Source organism: Papio anubis, chromosome 11 (genome assembly GCF_008728515.1).
Source record: "Papio anubis isolate 15944 chromosome 11, Panubis1.0, whole genome shotgun sequence".
NCBI lineage: Eukaryota > Metazoa > Chordata > Mammalia > Primates > Cercopithecidae > Papio > Papio anubis.
The window spans coordinates 55,949,132-55,968,207 of NC_044986.1; the positions used below are offsets into that span (position 1 = coordinate 55,949,132).

Below are 19,076 nucleotides of genomic sequence, written 5' to 3' on the forward strand. Positions count from 1 at the left end.
GATATTTGGTTAAATGTAGATTATTTCTTCAGAAACCTCAGTACTGATGTAACTTCATCAGGACGCACAAGCTATGTGAATTCACCCCAATCTTCTTCTGGTCCCAGAGTGCCGTGAGGTCAACTCAAAACATAATGACAGCAACATCACACCCCAACTAAAAAGTTAGAACCCCACAGGACAACTTCAGGCAGTGGTCTTTCCAAAGCAAAAGGAAACCCCTTACCATGCCAGCCCCGTTATCCATGGAAATGTATGTCTATGAAAAGGAATAAAAGGAATAAAAGAGAGAACATTTTCTTGGTTTCAAATTAACCAGCATGTCAATCACTCCAAACCAGTTGCCCAGAGCCCACAAACCTAAACTCAGTTCTGAACAATTCCTTCAATTCGTTTCTATGTTTCTCATTTTGGAGGGTGGTATATAAATAGCATTGCCTGTTGGCAAAAACCATAATTTCTATGATAGTATCTCTAGTACTGTCTTTTCCAACACTCCCTTCTTCCTTTCCGTCTTTAAGAATCTATTGATTCCCAACCTAAATGCCCATCAATGATAGACTAGATAAAGAAAATGTGCTACATATATACCATGGACTACTATGCAGCCATAAAAAAGAATGAGATAATGTCCTTTGCAGGAACATGGATAGAACTGGAGGCCATTATCCTCAGTGAACTAATGCAGGAACAGAAAATTAAATACCACATGTTCTCACCGATAAGTGGGAGCTAAGTGATGAGAACACATGGACTCATAGAGGGGAACAACAGACACTGGGGCCTAGCAGAAGGTAAAGGGCTGGCGGAGGGAGAGGATCAGAAAAAAATAACTAATGTTTACTAGGCTTAATACCTGGGTGATGAAATAATGTGTGTAACAAACGTTTATGACACGAGTTTACCTATATAACAAATCTGCACATGTTACCCTTGAACTTAAAAGTTTAAAAAAACTCTGTTGAGCCAGGTGCGGTGACTCATGCCAGTAATCTCAGCACTTGGGGAGGCTGAGGCGGGCGGATCACGAGGTCAGGAGATGGAGACCACCCTGGCTAACATGGTGAAACTCCGTCTCTACTGAAAAAAAAAAAAAAAAAAAATAGCCGGGCATGGTGGTGGGCGCCTGTAGTCCCAGCTACTCGGGAGGCTGAGGCAGGAGAATGGCATGAACATACCTGGGAGGCGGAGCTTGCAGTGAGCCGAGATCATGCCACCGCACTCCAGCCTGGGCAACAGAGCGAGACTCTGTCTCAAAAAAAAAAAAAAAAAAAGAGAAACAAAAAACTCTGCTGATTCTCAATCTCTCAATTTCTGAAAATTTTACTATGAAATCTTAAACACATACTAAAGTAAAGACAGTATAATGAATGCTCTGGTAGCCATCACCTAGGTTAGGCCATTGGCATACTGCCCATCTTGCTTCCTCTATACCCACATCCACTTCTCCATCCTCTACAAATTATTTTAAGGCAAACCCAAGATAGCATGTCATTGTCTCTTCAAATACTTCATTTAGAAACCTCTAAAATATACACATTTTATTAATGCATCTTATGCATTAATAAAAAGTAGGAAAAAAACCCCAGTAACATTAAAGACAATGTAGGAGTTACCATAATTTAAAGAAGAGTCTATCTTAAACCTGCATCATCTGCTGCTTGGAGGTCTGCCCTTTTCCAGCCATATTAGTTTGTTTTCATGATGCTGATACAGACATACCCTGGGAACAAAAAGAGGTTTAATTGGAACTGGGAACGAAAAGAGGTTCTCCATGGCTGGGGAGGCCTCAGAGTCATGGCGGGAGACAAAAGTCACTTCTTACATGGTAGTGGCAAGAGAGAATGAGGAAGAAGCAAAAGTGGAAACCCCTGATAAACCCATCAGATCTCATGAGACTTATTCACTATCATGAGAATAACATGGGAAAGAGTGGCCCCCATGGGTCCCTCCCACAACACATGGGAATTCTGGGAGATATAATTCAAGTTGGGATTTGGGTGGGGACACAGCCAAACCATATCATTCTACCCCTGGACCCTCCAAATCTCATGTCCTAACATTTCAAAACCAATCATCCCTTCTCAACAGTCCCCCAAAGTCTTAACTAATTTCAGCATTAACCCAAAAGTCCACAGTCCAAAGTCTCATCTGAGACAAGACAAGTCCCTTCCACCTATGAGCCTGTAAAATCAAATGCAAGCTAGTCACTTCCAAGATACAATGGGGGTACAGATATTGGGTAAATACAGTCATTTCAAATGGGAGAAATTGGCCAAAACAAAGGGGTTACAGGGCACATGCAAGTTGGAAATTCAGTGGAGCAGTCAAATTTTAAAGCTCCAAAATGATCTCCCTTGACTCCAGGTCTCATGTCCAGGTCATGCTGATGCAAAAAGTGGGTTCCCATGGTCTTGGGCAGTTCCTCCCCTGTGGCTTTGCAGGGTACAGCCTCCCTCCTGGCTGCTTTCATGGGCTGGCATTGAGTGTCTGTGGCTTTTCCAGGCTCACAGTGCAAGCTGCCAGTGGATCTACCACTCTGGAGTCTAGAGGATGGTGGCCCTCTTCTCACATCTCCACTGGGCAGTGCCCCAGGAGGGACTCTGTGTGGGGGCTCCAACCCCACATTTCCCTTCTGGACTGCCCTAGCAGAGTTCTCCATGAGGGCTCCGCCCCTGCTGCAAACTTTTGCCTGGGCATCCAAGTGTTTCCATACATTTTCTGAAATCCAGGCAGAGGTTCCCAAACTTCACTTCTTGACATCTGTGTACCCACAGGCTCAGCAGCACTTGGAAGCTGCCAAAGCTTGGGGCTTTCACCCTATGAAGCCACAGTCTGAGCTGTACTTTGGCTCCTTTCAGCCATAGCTGGAGCGTCTGGGACACAGGGCACCAAATCCCTAGGCTGCAAACAGCACGGGGACCCTGAGCCTGGCCCACAAAACCACTTTTTCCTCCTGGGCCTCCTGCCTCTGGGCCTGTGATGGGAGGGGCTGCCGTGAAGGTCTCTGACAAGGTCTGGAGACATTTTCCCCATGGTCTTGGGGATTAACATCAGGCTTCTTGCTGCTTATGCAAATTTCTGCAGCTGACTTGAATTTCTCCTCAAAAAATGGTTTTTTTGTTCCTACTGCATCATCAGGTTACAAAGTTTTTTTTTTTCTTTTTTTTGTATTATTATACGTTAACTTCTAGGGTACATGTGCACAACATGCAGGTTTGTTACATATGTATACTTCTGCCATGTTGGTGTGCTGCACCCATCAACTTGTCATTTATATCAGGTATAACTCCCAATGCAATCCCTTCCCCCTCCCCATAATAGGCCCTGGTGTGTGATGTTCCCCTTCCCGAGTCCAAGTGATCTCATGTTCAGTTCCCACCTATTAATGAAAACATGCAGTGTTTGGTTTTCTGTTCTTGCGATAGTTTGCTGAAAATGATGGTTTCCAGCTGTATCCATGTCCCCACAAAGGACACAAACTCATCCTTTTTTATGGCTGCATAGTATTCTATGGTGTATATGTGCCACATTTTCTTAATCCAGTCTGTCACTGATGGACATTTGGGTTGATTCCAAGTCTTTGCTATTGTGAAAAGTGCCGCAATGAACATACGTATGCATGTGTCTTTATAGCAGCATGATTTATAATCCTTTGGGTATATACCCAGTAATGGGATGGCTGGGTCATATGGTACTTCTAGTTCTAGATCCTTGAGGAATTGCCATACTGTTTTCCATAATGGTTGAACTAGTTTACAATCCCACCAACAGTGTAAAAGTGTTCCTATTTCTCCACATCCTCTCCAGCACCTGTTGTTTCTTGACTTTTTAATGATCGCCATTCTAACTGGTGTGAGATGGTATCTCATTGTGGTTTTGATTTGCATTTCTCTGATGGCCAGTGATGACGAGCATTTTTTCATGTGTCTGTTGGCTGTATGCATGTCTTCTTTTGAGAAATGTCTGTTCATATCCTTTGCCCACTTTTTGATGGGGTTGTTTGTTTTTTTCTTGTAAATTTGTTTGAGTTCTTTGTAGGTTCTGGATATTAGCCCTTTGTCAGATGAGTAGATTGCAAAAATTTTCTCCCATTCTGTAGGTTGCCTGTTCACTCTGATGGTAGTTTCTTTTGCTGTGCAGAAGCTCTTTAGTTTAATTAGATCCCATTTCTCAATTTTGGCTTTTGTTGCCATTGCTTTTGGTGTTTTAGACATGAAGTCCTTGCCCATGCCTATGTCCTGAATGGTATTACCTAGGTTTTCTTCTAGGGTTTTTATGGTATTAGGTCTAACATTTAAATCTCTAATCCATCTTGAATTAATTTTCATATAAGGAGTAAGGAAAGGATCCAGTTTCAGCTTTCTACTTATGGCTAGCCAATTTTCCCAGCACCATTTATTAAATAGGGAATCCTTTCCCCATTTCTTGTTTTTGTCAGGTTTGTCAAAGATCAGATGGCTGTAGATGTGTGGTATTATTTCTGAGGGTTCTGTTCTGCTCCATTGGTCTATATCTCTGTTTTGGTACCAGTACCATGCTGTTTTGGTTACTGTAGCCTTGTAGTATAGTTTGAAGTCAGGTAGTGTGATGCCTCCAGCTTTGTTCTTTTGACTTAGGATTTTCTTGGCAATGCGGGGTCTTTTTTGGTTCCATATGAACTTTAAAGAAGTTTTTTCCAATTCTGTGAAGAAAGTCATTGGTAGCTTGATGGGGATGGCATTGAATCTATAAATTACCTTGGGCAGTATGGCCATTTTCATGATATTGATTCTTCCTATCCATGAGCATGGTATGTTCTTCCATTTGTTTGTGTCCTCTTTTATTTTTATTTTTTTTTTTTATTTATTTTTTTTTTTGAGACGGAGTCTCGCTCTGTAGCCCAGGCTGGCGTGCAGTGGCCGGATCTCAGCTCACTGCAAGCTCCGCCTCCCGGGTTCACGCCATTCTCCGGCCTCAGCCTCCCGAGTAGCTGGGACTACAGGCGCCCGCCACCTCGCCCGGCTATTTTTTGTATTTCTTAGTAGAGACGGGGTTTCACCGTGTTAGCCAGGATGGTCTCGATCTCCTGACCTCGTGATCCGCCCATCTCGGCCTCCCAAAGTGCTGGGATTACAGGCTTGAGCCACCGCGCCCGGCCTGTCCTCTTTTATTTAACTGAGCAGTGGTTTGTAGTTCTCCTTGAAGAGGTCCTTTACATCCCTTGTAAGTTGGATTTCTAGGTATTTTATTCTCTTTGAAGCAATTGTGAATGGAAGTTCATTCATGATTTGGCTCTCTGTTTGTCTGTTACTGGTGTATAAGAATGCTTGTGATTTTTGCACATTAATTTTGTATCCAGGTTGCAAATTTTCTGAACTTTTGTGCTCCATTTCCCTTTTAAAATGGAATGCTTTTAACAGCACCCAAGTCACCTTTTGAATGCTCTGCTGCTTAGAAATTTCTTCTGCCAGATGCCCTAAATCATCTCTCTCAAGTTCAAAGTTCCACAAATCTCTAGGGCAGAGGCAAAATTCCACCAGTCTCTTTGCTAAAACATAACAAGAGTCACCTTTGCTCCAGCTCCCAACAAGTTCCTCATCTCCACCTAAGACCACCTCAGCCTGGACCTTATTGTTCATGTCACTATCAGCATTTTTGTCAAAGCCATTCGACCAGTCTCTAGGAGGTTCCAAACTTTTCCACATTTTTCTATCTTCTTCTGAGTCCTCCAAACTGTTCCAAACTCTGCCTGTTATCCAGTTCCAAAGTCACTTCCAAATTTTCAGATATCTTTTCAGCTATGCCCCACTCTACTCGTACCAATTAACTGTATTAGTTCATTTTCACATTGCTGATAAAGACATATCCAAAACTGGGAACAAAAAGAGGTTTAATTGGACTTACAGTTCCACATGGCTGGGGAGGTCTCACAGTCATGGCGGGAGGCAAAAGGCACTTCTTACATAGTGACGCCAACAGAGAATGAGGAAGAAGCAAAAGTGGAAACCCCTGATAAACCTATCAGATCTTGTGAGACTTATTCAGTATCATGAGAATAGCCTGGGAAAGACTGGCTTCCATGATTCAGTTACCTCCCCCTGGGTCCCTCCCACAACACATGGGAATTCTGGGAGATACAATTCAAGTTAAGGTTTGGGTGGGGACACAGTCAAACCGTATCACCAGCCATACTCTGGTACCTCTCAGGCAACCCTATTAACTCCCTATTGGCTCTGCTGAGTAAACCTTTGAACTCATAATTATGGGGAAACCTCCTCCAAATTCATGATCCCATAGTAAACCTGGAATCTTTCCTGAATGTGAGATGTGAACTTTCCTAGCACCTTCATTCCAGGGTCCTGATATTTCCCATGGATCTAACGCCCAGGTTCTCAGGTAAATAGTTATAACCCAGAATAAAAATCTTAAAAATGAGCCTGGTGTGGTGGCTCATGACTGTAAATTCCAGCTCTTTGGAAGGTCAAGGCAAGTGGATTGCTTGAGTCCAGGGGTTCAAAACCAGCTGGGCAACGTGGCAAAACCCCATCTCTACAAAAAATATGAAAACCAGCCGGGCGTGGTGGCATGCACCTGTAGTCCTAGTTACGCAGGAGGCTGAGGTAAGAGGACGCCTTGAGCCCAGGAGGTTGAGGCTGCAGTGAGCCGAAATCACGCCACTGCACTCTAGTCTGGGTGACAGGGTGAGACCCTGTCTCAAACAAACAAACCAACCCCTTAAAACAACAATAAGGAAATAAGTCCAATACCATTATCATATCTAGAAATTAACCATCATTCTTTCATATCAACTGTCCAGAGAGTGTTCAATCCATTTCCCCTTTGGTCCAGGCATCCCTGGTCACACAGCTGCTGACTGGCACATGGATAGGCAGGCTTCTTTGTTTCTGAGAGCATGCCTAGCCAACACACACATATACACACGTGTAAGACAAGTGCATCTTCAGAGTTCACAGTCTTCCTTTCTCTCCAATATGAACCAAATCAGCCCCCTCCTCTTTGCTCTGACACCTCCAATAGCTTCCCAAGGGTTTCATGACAGCTGCCAATGGTCCCTACTCTGAAATTCCTTAGGTCTGTCAGGCCTGCCTCACAATACGTACACCCACCTTCTTACAAATTTTTTCCCATCAAGTGGTTAAGATCACACGTTCTGGAGCCAGACTGTCTGGCCTTGTCATTTACTGCATGCATGATTCTTGGCAAGTTAGTTAAACTTTATGTGTCTCAGTTTATAGTCAGACCCAGACAAAGAGGAACAGGATGAAGGGCAGCCAGCCTAGTCTAGACTGCCTGACAACAGCACAGCTGCAAGAAAAGTGATTGCCCGGCGGAGCTCCTCAGGCCCCCTTGTAAAGTCCCTGCTTCTGTAGAATGAACTTCTGGCCTCCTGTCCTGGCTGAAAATTAGGATAATGGTGAGGGAAGATAAAGGCAGGCTAAGGTGGAAAAACTATGAATACAAAAGCCATGCTGCCTAAGAAACTTGCATACTCAAGCTCATCAAGAGATGAGCATACCTCAGTATAACGAACAGCCTTGCACTTGGCACCTGGGATCCTTCCTCCAAAAGCAGCTGCCTCTGCTGTCTTGAGATTCCTGAGGGAGTCTCACCCAATCTCTTGTCTCTGCTAAATCCAGACCAAGCTTGTTCTGACCCTGCAGCTGTGAATGGAATTTGAGCTTCCCAAAATAAATTACTTTCCCTACTGTCACCACTGCACTTGCCATGAGAGCTCCAAACACCAGAGGCCTTCTGATGAAGGGGTTTCCACCTACCTCCGGGCGCAGAGACACGCTAGAACCAGCTCCAAAAGTTCACGAGAGCCAAGTGTTAAACTTCCATGAATTTTGTGAGCTGGCTGTTAAGCAGACAATATTAAAAATTAAATTATATAGATTGACATTTCAAAAGTTTATATTAAGAACAAAGGTGGTACATAGTCAAAACACGCCACCTTCCTAATTATTTTACATTGTACTTTTATCATGCTCTTAAGGTTATTTATATTTAATATATTTGTATGGTAGAAAACCTATACGATGTTGTACTATGGCACATGTCTCTCCAAGTTCAGCGAATTCACATGGGTGGATCAAAATCAGCCATGGTGGTGGGTATTTACACTACAAAAATCAGCAAGCAATAACATTCAGAGCTATTCTGCCAGGCATGGTGGGTCACGCCAATAATCCCAGCACTTTGGGAGGCCGAGGTGGGTGGATCATGAAGTCAGGAGTTTGAGACCAGCCTGACTAAGATGGTTAAACCCTGTCTCTACTAAAAATACAAAAATTAGCCAGGCGTGGTGGCAGGTGCCTGTAATCCCAGCTACTCTGGAAGCTGAGGCAGGAGAATCACTTGAACCCAGGTGGCAGAGGTTGCAGTGAGCCGAGATCGTGCCACTGCCCTCCAGCCTAGGTGACAGAGTGAGACTCTGCCTCAAAAATAATACATAAATAAATAAATAATCAGAGCTATTCTCTCAGAAAGCAAAACTGTTAAACATTTATCAACACACACCTGTCTGACTCATCTCTGTAACTCTCGTCCTCTGAGCACATCCTCATCTCAGCTTGCTGAAATCATGCTATATATGGAATTTGGGAAGAGTAAGGGGCAAATTAGATAGTATCACAGATGAGAACCCACTAACACTTTGATCTTCTCTCATATCTTGACCAATGTGGAGGCTCATAATACTGATTTATCACAGTCCCTTGTGTCTACAGACCACCTTATTATTAGCTGAACACGTGCTAGGAACTTCTGGTGCAGACCTCTCTCCAAACCGGGTTTCATTTTCACCTCTTTTTCCCAAGCATGCACACAAGCTCCAGCCATATCAAACTTCTTCGCTCCTGAACTACTCTATGCCAGAGGATAGGTATTGTAGGTATTGTTAAGCGCTAGCTGATTGTGCAATGGAGGGATGATTCCCTGCTGCCACCTTATCTTTCAAGAGAAAATAGGAATCTGGGTTTTTACAAATGCAAGTCTGCTTCAGTTTTTAATTAAAAACTATTTCAGGCTGGGTGCGGTGGCTCATGCCTGTAATCCCAGCACTTTGGGAGGCCGAGGTGGGAAGATCACCTGAGGTCCGGAGTTCGAGACCAGCCTGACCAACATGAAGAAACCCTATCTCTACTAAAAGTACAAAATTAGCCGGGCATGGTGGTGCATACCTGTAGTCCCAGCTACTCGGGAGGCTGAGGCAGGAGAATTGCTTGAATCCGGGAGGCGGAGGTTGCAGTGAGCTAAGGTCGTGCCATTGCACTCCAGCCGGGGCAACAGGAGCAAAACTCCATCTCCAAAAAAAAAAAAAAGTATTTCAAATTTTCATGTGTTCAAGCTAAACCAAATGATGGTGAGAGCTTTTTAGCACCCCCAGTCCACCTGTAACAGACCTAGTGTAAGGCATCATGCCCTGTGGCCCACCTGATTTCACTGTGGACACTCATGCACCTTGCCAGCATCCTTCATTAAGCATGAGGCGGGCACTGGAGAGCCTTGACGAAGCCTCTTAAACACAATCCAGAAAACCCAAATTGGGCTCGGGGGGGTCATTCTCTTCAGGGGCACCTTCAACCGATGGGTGAAAGGAGCCAGTGGACCCCAGTTCCAGCAGCTCAGTCCTCTGGTGGGACAATGCCAAAGCATGCTCCGAGTTATTCCTTGGGGATACCTTGAGTTCCAATTGCCCACTCACTAACCAGCTCTTACCTTTCACGGGCCTCACTTTCTCTACTCTCCCTCTACTTCCTGTCTCCCAGTCCCCACATAGGCTGATCCTTCTGTCCTAGACCCTTCACCTAAATCCCACCTGTTCTTCAATAAACTGCTTAAGGATCAATTGCTTCTGAAGCCTTCTCTGACCCTTCTTTTCTTCTGATGCTGAGGAGTCCCGATCCCGATACTCACCGGACTTGAGAAGGAAATGCAGCCTCCTTTCTCCCCGCTGCACTCTCAGTGCCACACACAATGGCTGATATAATTGGTGTTTTAAGAATATTTGTAGAATGAATGAAATGATGTTGGAAATAGTGAAGCTACAATACAAAAAGAGAACCTCTTAGCCTCTAAAGTTTTAACACTAATATGTTCATTTGATCCTAAAGACACCATTCTCATTCCTCTTTTATAGATGAGGAAATAGAAGCTTTAAAATTGCACTTAGACCAGACTTGAACTCACAGGACTCTTTCTACAGTACCTGGCTACCTTAAGCCGTGAGGCTTCATGTCCAACACTAATATGATGAATTTGGGTAGTAAGTCCCCAGGGTTAATAATTTCCCAATAGTGGTCTACCAGAACACAGGCAAAGCTCGCCTGGTGAAAGAAAAGTAGATCACAGGCTTAACTTGAATTTAAACAGTTCTCTGCTCCACCACAATCCCAGATTTTTTTTTTTTTTGAGACAGGTCTCACTCTGATGCCCAGGCTGGAATGCAGTGGCATGATCATAGCTCGCTGCAGCCTAAAATTCCTGGGCTCAGGCGATCCTTCCTCCTCAGCCTCCCGAGTAGTTAGAAAGACAGGCGTGCACCACCATGCCTGGCTAATTTTTAATTTTTAGTAGAGATGGGGATCTTACTACGTTGATCAGGCTGGTCTCAAACTCCCGGCTTCAAGCAATCCTCCTGCCTTGGCTGAGAGGATTGTGGGGATTACAGGTGTGAGCCACTGTGCACCTGTGCCCGACCAGCAGGGGTGCCTTTTATTGTTTCTCAGGCACATTCAAAGAGCACGAACATGAATCCACAAAAGACTTAAAACCAGTTTTGTTTTAAATTTCAGATATTGTATTTTTTTATCTCTAAAGATCAAGTTAGGTTTTATTTTCTATTTTTCTTCTCATGCTTATACTTCGCTGTCTTCTTGAACACATGGAGAACGTTTATAAGTGTCTGTTTTCACGTCCTTGTCTGCTAATTCTATCATTGTTTCCCTGAGAGAAAAACATCTGTTTTTCAGAGTCTGACTGTCCCTTTTTTGTTTTTAAGGTGAAAAGTTTAAGATTAATTACTCAGATCTCCTCTTGGGGTAGTTAGCTATCTTGAAAGTTGCACTAGGTTATTAGTAGAGTATCAGAGAACAAGACCTTTGGAAAAAGATATAAATATATTCAGCTCAATAGCACTCAATGCAGTATGAAACCAGGGATGAGACTGGACAGAAAACTTTAAGGAACAGGAATTCAATCTCTCATGTCAACATGTGCATCAGACACAAACCATGATTTACCATGCACTCACTTCTTCCTGTTTTTCTAAAGAGAATGTTTAAAAGTTTGAGCTGAATTATATATTAGTGACAGAATATAATTGCATTTCCACAAGTTTTTAATTTAAATAGCCTACATGTTAAAACAAGGACCTCTCAGATCTACTTAAGAGTTCTACATAAACACAAAAAACGTTCTAGACCAACTGTTTCAATTTTAGAAGCACCATGTGGATATATAGCCTTTAAAAGATATTAAAATTTTATAAAGTACACATGCAGCTTAATCTTTGTTTTCAAAGCACTTTGTTTAAATATTTTTCTTCAAATTTGACCTGAAATAAGAACCGCGATCTCCGCCGACAGAAAATTGAGGTTAGGGCAGGACGAAGGTAAGACTTGAATCCAGAGGTCCCGGCAAATTCCTTGGCTAATATTTTCATCAAGTTACAACTAAAATCCTGCCGCCATGGGTAGAGAGTTTTGTCATTTGATCATTTCAACCAAATTAAAAATTCATTGCCTTCACTAAGTTAAAATGGAATCCTGCTTAAGCCAGAGACAGTCAAGATTCACTGGTTTATTTACTTTTACATAGAAAAGAGCCTAGATCTAAACAGTCTGTACTCATAAGACGGCATCACATCATGCCTGTAATCCCAGCACTTTCGGAGGCCGAGGTGGGTGGATCACTGGAGGTCAGGAGTTCGAGACCAGCCTGGCCAAGATGGCAAAACCCCATCTCTACTAAAAATGCAAAAAATTAGCTGGGTGTGGTGGTGGGCACCTGTAATCCCAGCTACTCGGAAGGCTGAGGCAGAAGAATTGCTTGAATGCAGGAGGCGGAGGTTGTAGTGAGCCGAACTCCAGACTGGGTGACAGAGAAAGACTCCGTCTCAAAAAAAAAAAAAAAAAAAAAAAACAAAAACCAAAAAAAGCAAAAAAGAAAGACGGCATCACAAATGGGTTCTTGAAAACCATATTCCTAAGAGGATCCCGTGAGTACTGTGCATTTCTTCCACAGAATGTGGACTCTAACTACCGTGGGCTTACAAAAATGCAACTGATAAACCATATACCCCCCAAGCATGTGTAAAACATTACCCCAAATACTCAGTCATTGGATGGATGTGGAAAAGACTAGTCCACGTCTGATTTTGTGTGTGGACTATACTGTACCTTCACATCAATTTTCTCATTTTAGCCAGGCACATAAATAACATTTTTATTTTATAGGTAAGGAACTTGGGTCCCAGAAAAGTTAAGTAACTATCCCAGGAAAATAATTGGTACTCAAACCTAGAATTGATCCCAAAGCAATGCTTCCAACAAAGTAGAGAAAAAAAACACCATACAGGTGGATTGAAACTTTAAAGCTCATGAAACATTCCAAATGTGACATCCAAATTCTGTACATATATGTTTGTAACATTTTGGAAATGGGTGTGGATTTCCTTTTCATAACCTCCTAGGTTTACTGCTTTAAACTGAAATACAATACAAATACAGAGCAGTGCAGAAATCGTTAAGTGTACAGTTCAATGAATTTTCAAAACCTCAATATATCCAAGTAGCCAGCACTCTGATTAAGGAATAAAACCAACCAGGCATGGTGGCTCAGGCCTGTAATCCCAGCATTTTAAGAGGCTGAGGCAGGTGGATCACCTGAGGTCCGGAGTTTGAGACCAGCCTGGTCAATGTGGCAAAACCTCCATCTCTACTAAAAATACAAAAATTAACTTGTATTGGCGTGTTGGCGCACACCTGTAGTCCCAGCTACTTGGGAGGCTGAAGCAGGAGAATTGCTTGAACCCGGGAGGTGGAGGTTGCAGTGAGCCAAGATAGCACCACTGCACTCCAGCCTGAGTGACAGAGTGAGACTCTGTCAAAAAAACCAAACAAACAACAACAACAACAAAAAACTATACTAGCCCCTTTCATGCCATCATTCCTAAGTTTACTGGTTTTTTTTTCTTTTTTTGAGATGACATATTCCTTTGGCACCCAAACTGGAGTGCAATGGTGCCATCGTAGCTCACTACAGCCTTGAAGTCTCAAGGCTCAAGTGATCCTCCCTCCCCAGACTCCTGAGTAGCTGGGACTACAGGCTTGTGTCACTGCACCCAGCTGTTTAAATTTACTTTCTAAGGCAGTCTTTAGAGTTTACAATTTAAGTTAGATGTCTGTCAGACGCAACAGAGAAACAATGTTTTTTTTCCGCAAAGATCGAAATGAAAAAAGGTAGGGTTTAAGGCTCAAGAGGTACATTTTAAAAAATTATCTTTATTTAGGTTTCTGATTCAGCACATGTATCAAAGACTAATCAACATAAAGGAGTAAATAAGACATTAATTGAAAGTCTTACATCTCTCTAAACTCTGACCAAGAATGTCAAGATTGCCACTATTACCAGAACTCCAACCTAGTCAAGTTGTAGACAAGCTATCATGAACAACATACAGTGTGCACAGATATGCAGAGGCAAAAGGCATGCTAGCGCTTGGCTCTCCTCTTTTCCTTGTTGACATCTTTCTGTTGGACAGTCCACTTTTGCTTTCCAGGCTAAGTTCCAAATCAAGTCCAAAGAAGGCTCAGGGTCAACCTGACCAGATACTCTTCTGGAGGAATGCATTCTTAAACTGTTGTGCCTGCAACTTTGTTTTTGCCAGGATGAAGTTCAGACCGAGATGTACGATACAATCTAGATGACGGTGCAGACTAAGTCAAGAACTAAAGTTGAGCAGTAACCCGAGTTAAGGCATGAATGCACACACACACATGCACACACACAGCACCCATGCTATCAAGACACAGGATTTTTTTCAGTTGCCTCACGAGAGGCAACCTGGGCTTGGCAGTTAATGAGAACTGCTGAGCATTCCAGAAAATGCCCCCCATGACTTTATGCTAACAGCTGTGTGTATGTTTTAATCAAAAAATTAAAGAAAAAGAAAAACTAAAAAAAAAAAAAAAAAAAGAAAAAAGAAAAAAGAAAAACCAACCAAACAACAACAACAACAAAAAACAAACAAAAAAACCCACCAAAAACCTAGAAACCCCTTAATCTCTTACAATGGCTCTTGAGCATGGAACTCATGTAGCAGCATCAATGGCTGGCTCTTTAACAATTTGGAAATAAAAGGTTGTTTTACTATGTATTTCTTTGGTAGTCATCACTACAAAGTTTTCAGTGTTGGTTACCTATAAGACAAGTACTAGACAGAAGATCAAGTTACACAGAAATATTTCTTCTGTACTGATAAGATACAAATATTGAGCTCTCAAAGCACAAGTTACTATGCTTTTTCTTGCCTTATTGGGCATTCTCTAAAAGCAAGGCTTTGTGCAGGAAAAGTTCATGTCTACCTAAGGGTGATACATGTTCTATTTTCCTACAAGTGAACAATTAACAAAAATTCACATTATCAATTGTTTCTGGTTGAATCCATTAGAAGCCAATTACAAAGGGACAGCAGCACTTGGTGTCAAAGCCACTTTCTGGTCACACATTCATTCCATGGTTGCTAGTCAGTATCTCAGGAGGTCAGAATTTAAAACTCCTTTCAGTCAACAAAGGAGTAAGTTCAATTTAAGACTTCCACTATCTGCCAAATTTCTAGAATTCTGTCTAGAGTGCTAGCATGCTTGATGAGAGAAAGCAGTTCAGAGCCCAGAGAGGTGTCAGGTATTAGGTAAGTTAATTTGGTTTTGTATAAAAGGCATGGTAATCTGGCAACAGAGTACTTATCCTATTAGCAGCACAGTGGTAGCCAAGGGTCTCTGTCTGCAAGACAGGAAAATGAAGCTACTGAAGTCCCTGTTGCTCCCGCCTGCCTGCAGGATGGCTACTGATTTTACAAAGGCCTTCTGGGAGCCAATCCAGGGCTCACCTGGGAGAGTGGGTAACAGAATGGCAGTAACCATGTTTGGCCCCCATGAGAAGTGCCTGACTGAGGGAAGTCAGCTGCCCATGGGTGAGGGGGCTCTTGCCATTATGGGCTCAGAATCTGAATCTTACTGATCCCTGGTAGCTAGATAATTGCCAAGAAATTGTCCTAGCTGGTACTACCCAAGTGTTACAGTCTCTGTATAGGGTCCTCAAACACTTTAAAGGACATGAACCATCAAATTCAAAAGAGTAGTGTTTGTTCTATCAGTTCTGAATGTCCACAGGGAGGGGCAACTAGATTTATGCGGAAAAAGTGCTGTTTGAAGGAGCTGTGTTTTCTTTCGAACGGAAGTGACTTTGGGAACCAGAACATTTCTGCAGATGTCTGAATGTCAAGAACCTATCTCTAAAAGGCATTTATCAGGAATTGTTTGCTCACTCCAAGTGCTTTTTAAAAATTCAACATATGGCAATGTTTTAATTTTTGTGCTTTCAAGAGGTAACTAAATCAATAGGAAGCTGAGGGAAGAACATTCCATTATGGACTTCCTTGTTTGGCTGCAAGACACTATCCACAGCATTGAAATCTATAATCTCATAAAAGATTCTTATAAACATCTACCATATTTCTCCTATAAGAAAAACTGAGAACTGTACCATGAAGGCAAAATGTTTGCCTACTCTCAGAATTCCTTGGAATGGCAATGTACCAGGAGGGTCAGTGAACTGTTGGTGAAAATTTCGGGTTTGACATGGCCCAGTCTGATCGCATCAAAAACCTAAAGCCTTAACGATTAAATGCCAAACTTCTTCCCTGCATCTGAGAACTGTATTATGATTATGTATATTACACATACATTCTAAATAAAATTTATATAGACCTACAGTTTCTTCCCAACAATTGAGTGATGTTCTCAGTTTGGGGGTGGAAGCAGGAAGAGGTGAAAAAATCTTATTGTTGCTTTTACTCTCAAGTTCTTAAAATGCTAGTCAAACACTATTATCCAACAAGACTTTTTTTTTCATTCTGTTAACTCTTAAATATGTATTCGAAGGCAAAAATGGAGGTTTCTATACTGTACAATATTAAATATCTACAATGTCATGGTTCCTTATTTTTAGGAGTGTGTTTAATAAAGAGTTGGCTATTAGAGATGGCTGTCACAAAACATGGACTCTTAAAAATTACTGATAAATTACTTTTCAGTTCTCTGATTATATCCAACAGATACACATTCTTGTCATAAAATATACATTCTCTAGTAAGTTATTTTCATCCACAGCATATATAAATATGCAAACACAGGTGGTAAAAATCATTTTACTACCAAAGTACAAAACAGCAACTGCTGAAAAACAAAAATTAAGATGTTGCTAGTATTAAGAAAAGAGTGACTCAGTGTTCCACTGCAAAGTGAAACCAAATGATTTGTGCTAAATGAATGAAAATAATGTATTCAGAATATACTTCTTTGTACACTGCACTTGCTTATACTGGGTGAAATGAGCAGCCATCATTGCTAATGGGCTACTTTCCTTTATACCTTTTTTCTTTTTTGCCAAGCAATACAGTATTTTCTGGCCATTATGCCAAGATATTCCGATAATGTCCATATCAAATAGTATTTTCTAATAGTATTTTGCACCTTTAAAATATTTGTTCGAACTCTACTTTAAGAGAACACAAATGAAGAATGAAAGGGGAAGCCGCACTGTTTTTGTTACAATCATACTGCCTTCTGCAGCAGAAATCAAATAACACATTCTAATTAGCCATTGAAACCACGGGTGAGTAGGACAACATTTATCGACTCATGTTAGAGGGGGCCAGGTTAGGTAGATTAACATGAAGGATAAAAAAGAGAATCACATCTTAATATACGATAATTATCCATCCCATTTATGTGGAGAAGGTACAGCCACATGATTCATTACTTTAGGCCATCTGTTTTACAAGAGACATGGATGTCAATAATACAATGAAAATAACCTGTAAAAAGTGTATCTGTAGAAAGTTCTGTTAAACAGAAAATGTGTCTTGGGCACTGATTCATCTAACTTTCTGTTCTATACTGAAAGCCAGATTTTCAAAGGTCTCAATTGTAGTGCTGAATTATTGGTATGTCTGGTAAACACCGTTATAATGAGAGAAGAGGGTAACAACAGCTCAGTAATTTACTGCAAATTCATGGAAAAAAATATAAAAAAGATATCCCTTTTCCTTTTACAAACCTAAAAGCCAGGAGAATGAAGCTCTGGGCCAAGCAAAAATTGCACACTGCTGCTGAAATACCAAATACCGAATAGCGAAGGTTCCAGCCAGGGAATGGACGTACATGAAGATTCAAGTAAAACACTGATGGAAAAAGTCGTCTGGTTAGTGTTGTAGACCCACAACACTGGCTGCATTTCTGACAAACATTTACAACACAATGGATAGTGAAGCCTAGATAACCTCAGTGCAAATAAGTCATATCCAAATATGCCAGAGAAGGAAGCCTTTGGCGTTGAGTAGACGGCTCCATTGGATGAGTCCCAACTTGAAATTCAGACTAAGCTCATGCATTAAGGCTGGGAGGAGGGGTGCACCGAATGTTGCGAAGGAGTGGGCTGCGAGGTGGCTGCTGAGGGGACCGTGGGCTGCATGGGTGGCGGAGGTGGAGGCGGAGGTGGCTGGACTGGTGTCTGTGTGTTGGGAGATGGAGGCGGCGTGGGCCGTTTGAATTTGTCAGGACTGTTGCTTCTCCGTGGTGAAGGCCTCTGCAGAGGGGACAGGAACAGCAAGTCAGTCTAGGTACAGATGGCTCACTCTACCCAACACAGGCTGACTTGGCACTGGGACTAATCAAACACTAACCAACAAAGACAAGAAACCAGGGATTTCTTTCTTCATCCCTACTGGTTTCTGAACTAAGAATAAAATTTAAATAAGGCAGTGTTTACACTTCCACCTACGAAAAAGCTACAGAAAATGACTGCACAACTTGTGTTGAACAAATTGCTGGACTTGGGTCCTTCAATGAGAGCTGTAAAATATCCCCTTAAATCTTTCTTTCAGTGTGTGTCACCAATTCCTTCTATTGCTTATCTCCAACAAGTTGTCCATATCCTGAAAGATACAGCTCAACAAAAATGTTTTTATGTTTGAGGGCAGGCGCAGTGGCTCACACCTGTAATCCTAGCACTTCAGGAGGTAGAGGTGGGTGGATAACCTGAGGCCAGGAGTTCGAGACCAGCCTGGCCAACAGGGTAAAACCCTGTCTCTATTAAAAATACAAAAAGTAGCCGGGTGTGGTGCCATGTGCCTGTAATCCCAGCTACTCGGGAGACTGAGGCCAGAGAATCCCTTGAGCTCAGGAAGTGGATGTTGCGGTGAGCGGGCATCATGCCGCTTAACTCCAGCCTGGATGACAGAGTGAGGAAAAAGAAAAAAAGTTCCTACTTTTCCATAAAGTCCATCAAACTGGCAAAACAGCTTCAGAAATACCTTACGTGCATTTTTAGAATAGGGTTCTTCCTTAAAATATTGGAATTTATTCTTTGAAATATGGGTATTTCTGTTATTGGAAATACCCTTAATACTCTCACTCTACTAGCTATATTGCTTATGGCTCTATTAGTCAACGATATTGCTGGCTCTAAAGAAAAAAGTCCCTTGGGTAGAGTTGGAACCAGATGCACCTAAGCTTCCTTGTAATTCAAGGAGAGAAAATTCTGAGTAACATTACAAATAAGGCGAACTTCAGGAAGAATACTGAAGGTCAGTGAACTGTGAAGGTGCGGACAATAAATATCTTTAGACATTATGGCAACCAACAATAATGCTTTATAGCAAGGAGCTGGCCAGAGTTCAATCAAAGCACTGGCCAGAGTTCAAATTATATTTCACAAAGGGGAATTTTTCATAGGAAGTGAAGTGAAAGTTTTGTCTCCTGGGAAGGATTTTAGTTTCAGTACCAGAA

General features: G+C 42.0%; 1 protein-coding gene across 1 annotated transcript in view; it reads right to left on the reverse strand.

Annotated features, from left to right (window-relative positions):
- Positions 1-13,488: 13,488 nt before the first annotated feature.
- CCDC6 (coiled-coil domain containing 6) overlaps positions 13,489-19,076 on the reverse strand; it is a 120,189-nt gene continuing 114,601 nt past the window's right edge. The window contains exon 9 of the mRNA XM_003903922.5: positions 13,489-17,874. Coding sequence (XP_003903971.1) covers positions 17,680-17,874 — 195 coding nt within the window. The 3' untranslated portion in view covers positions 13,489-17,679. The remainder of the gene's footprint in view (positions 17,875-19,076) is intronic.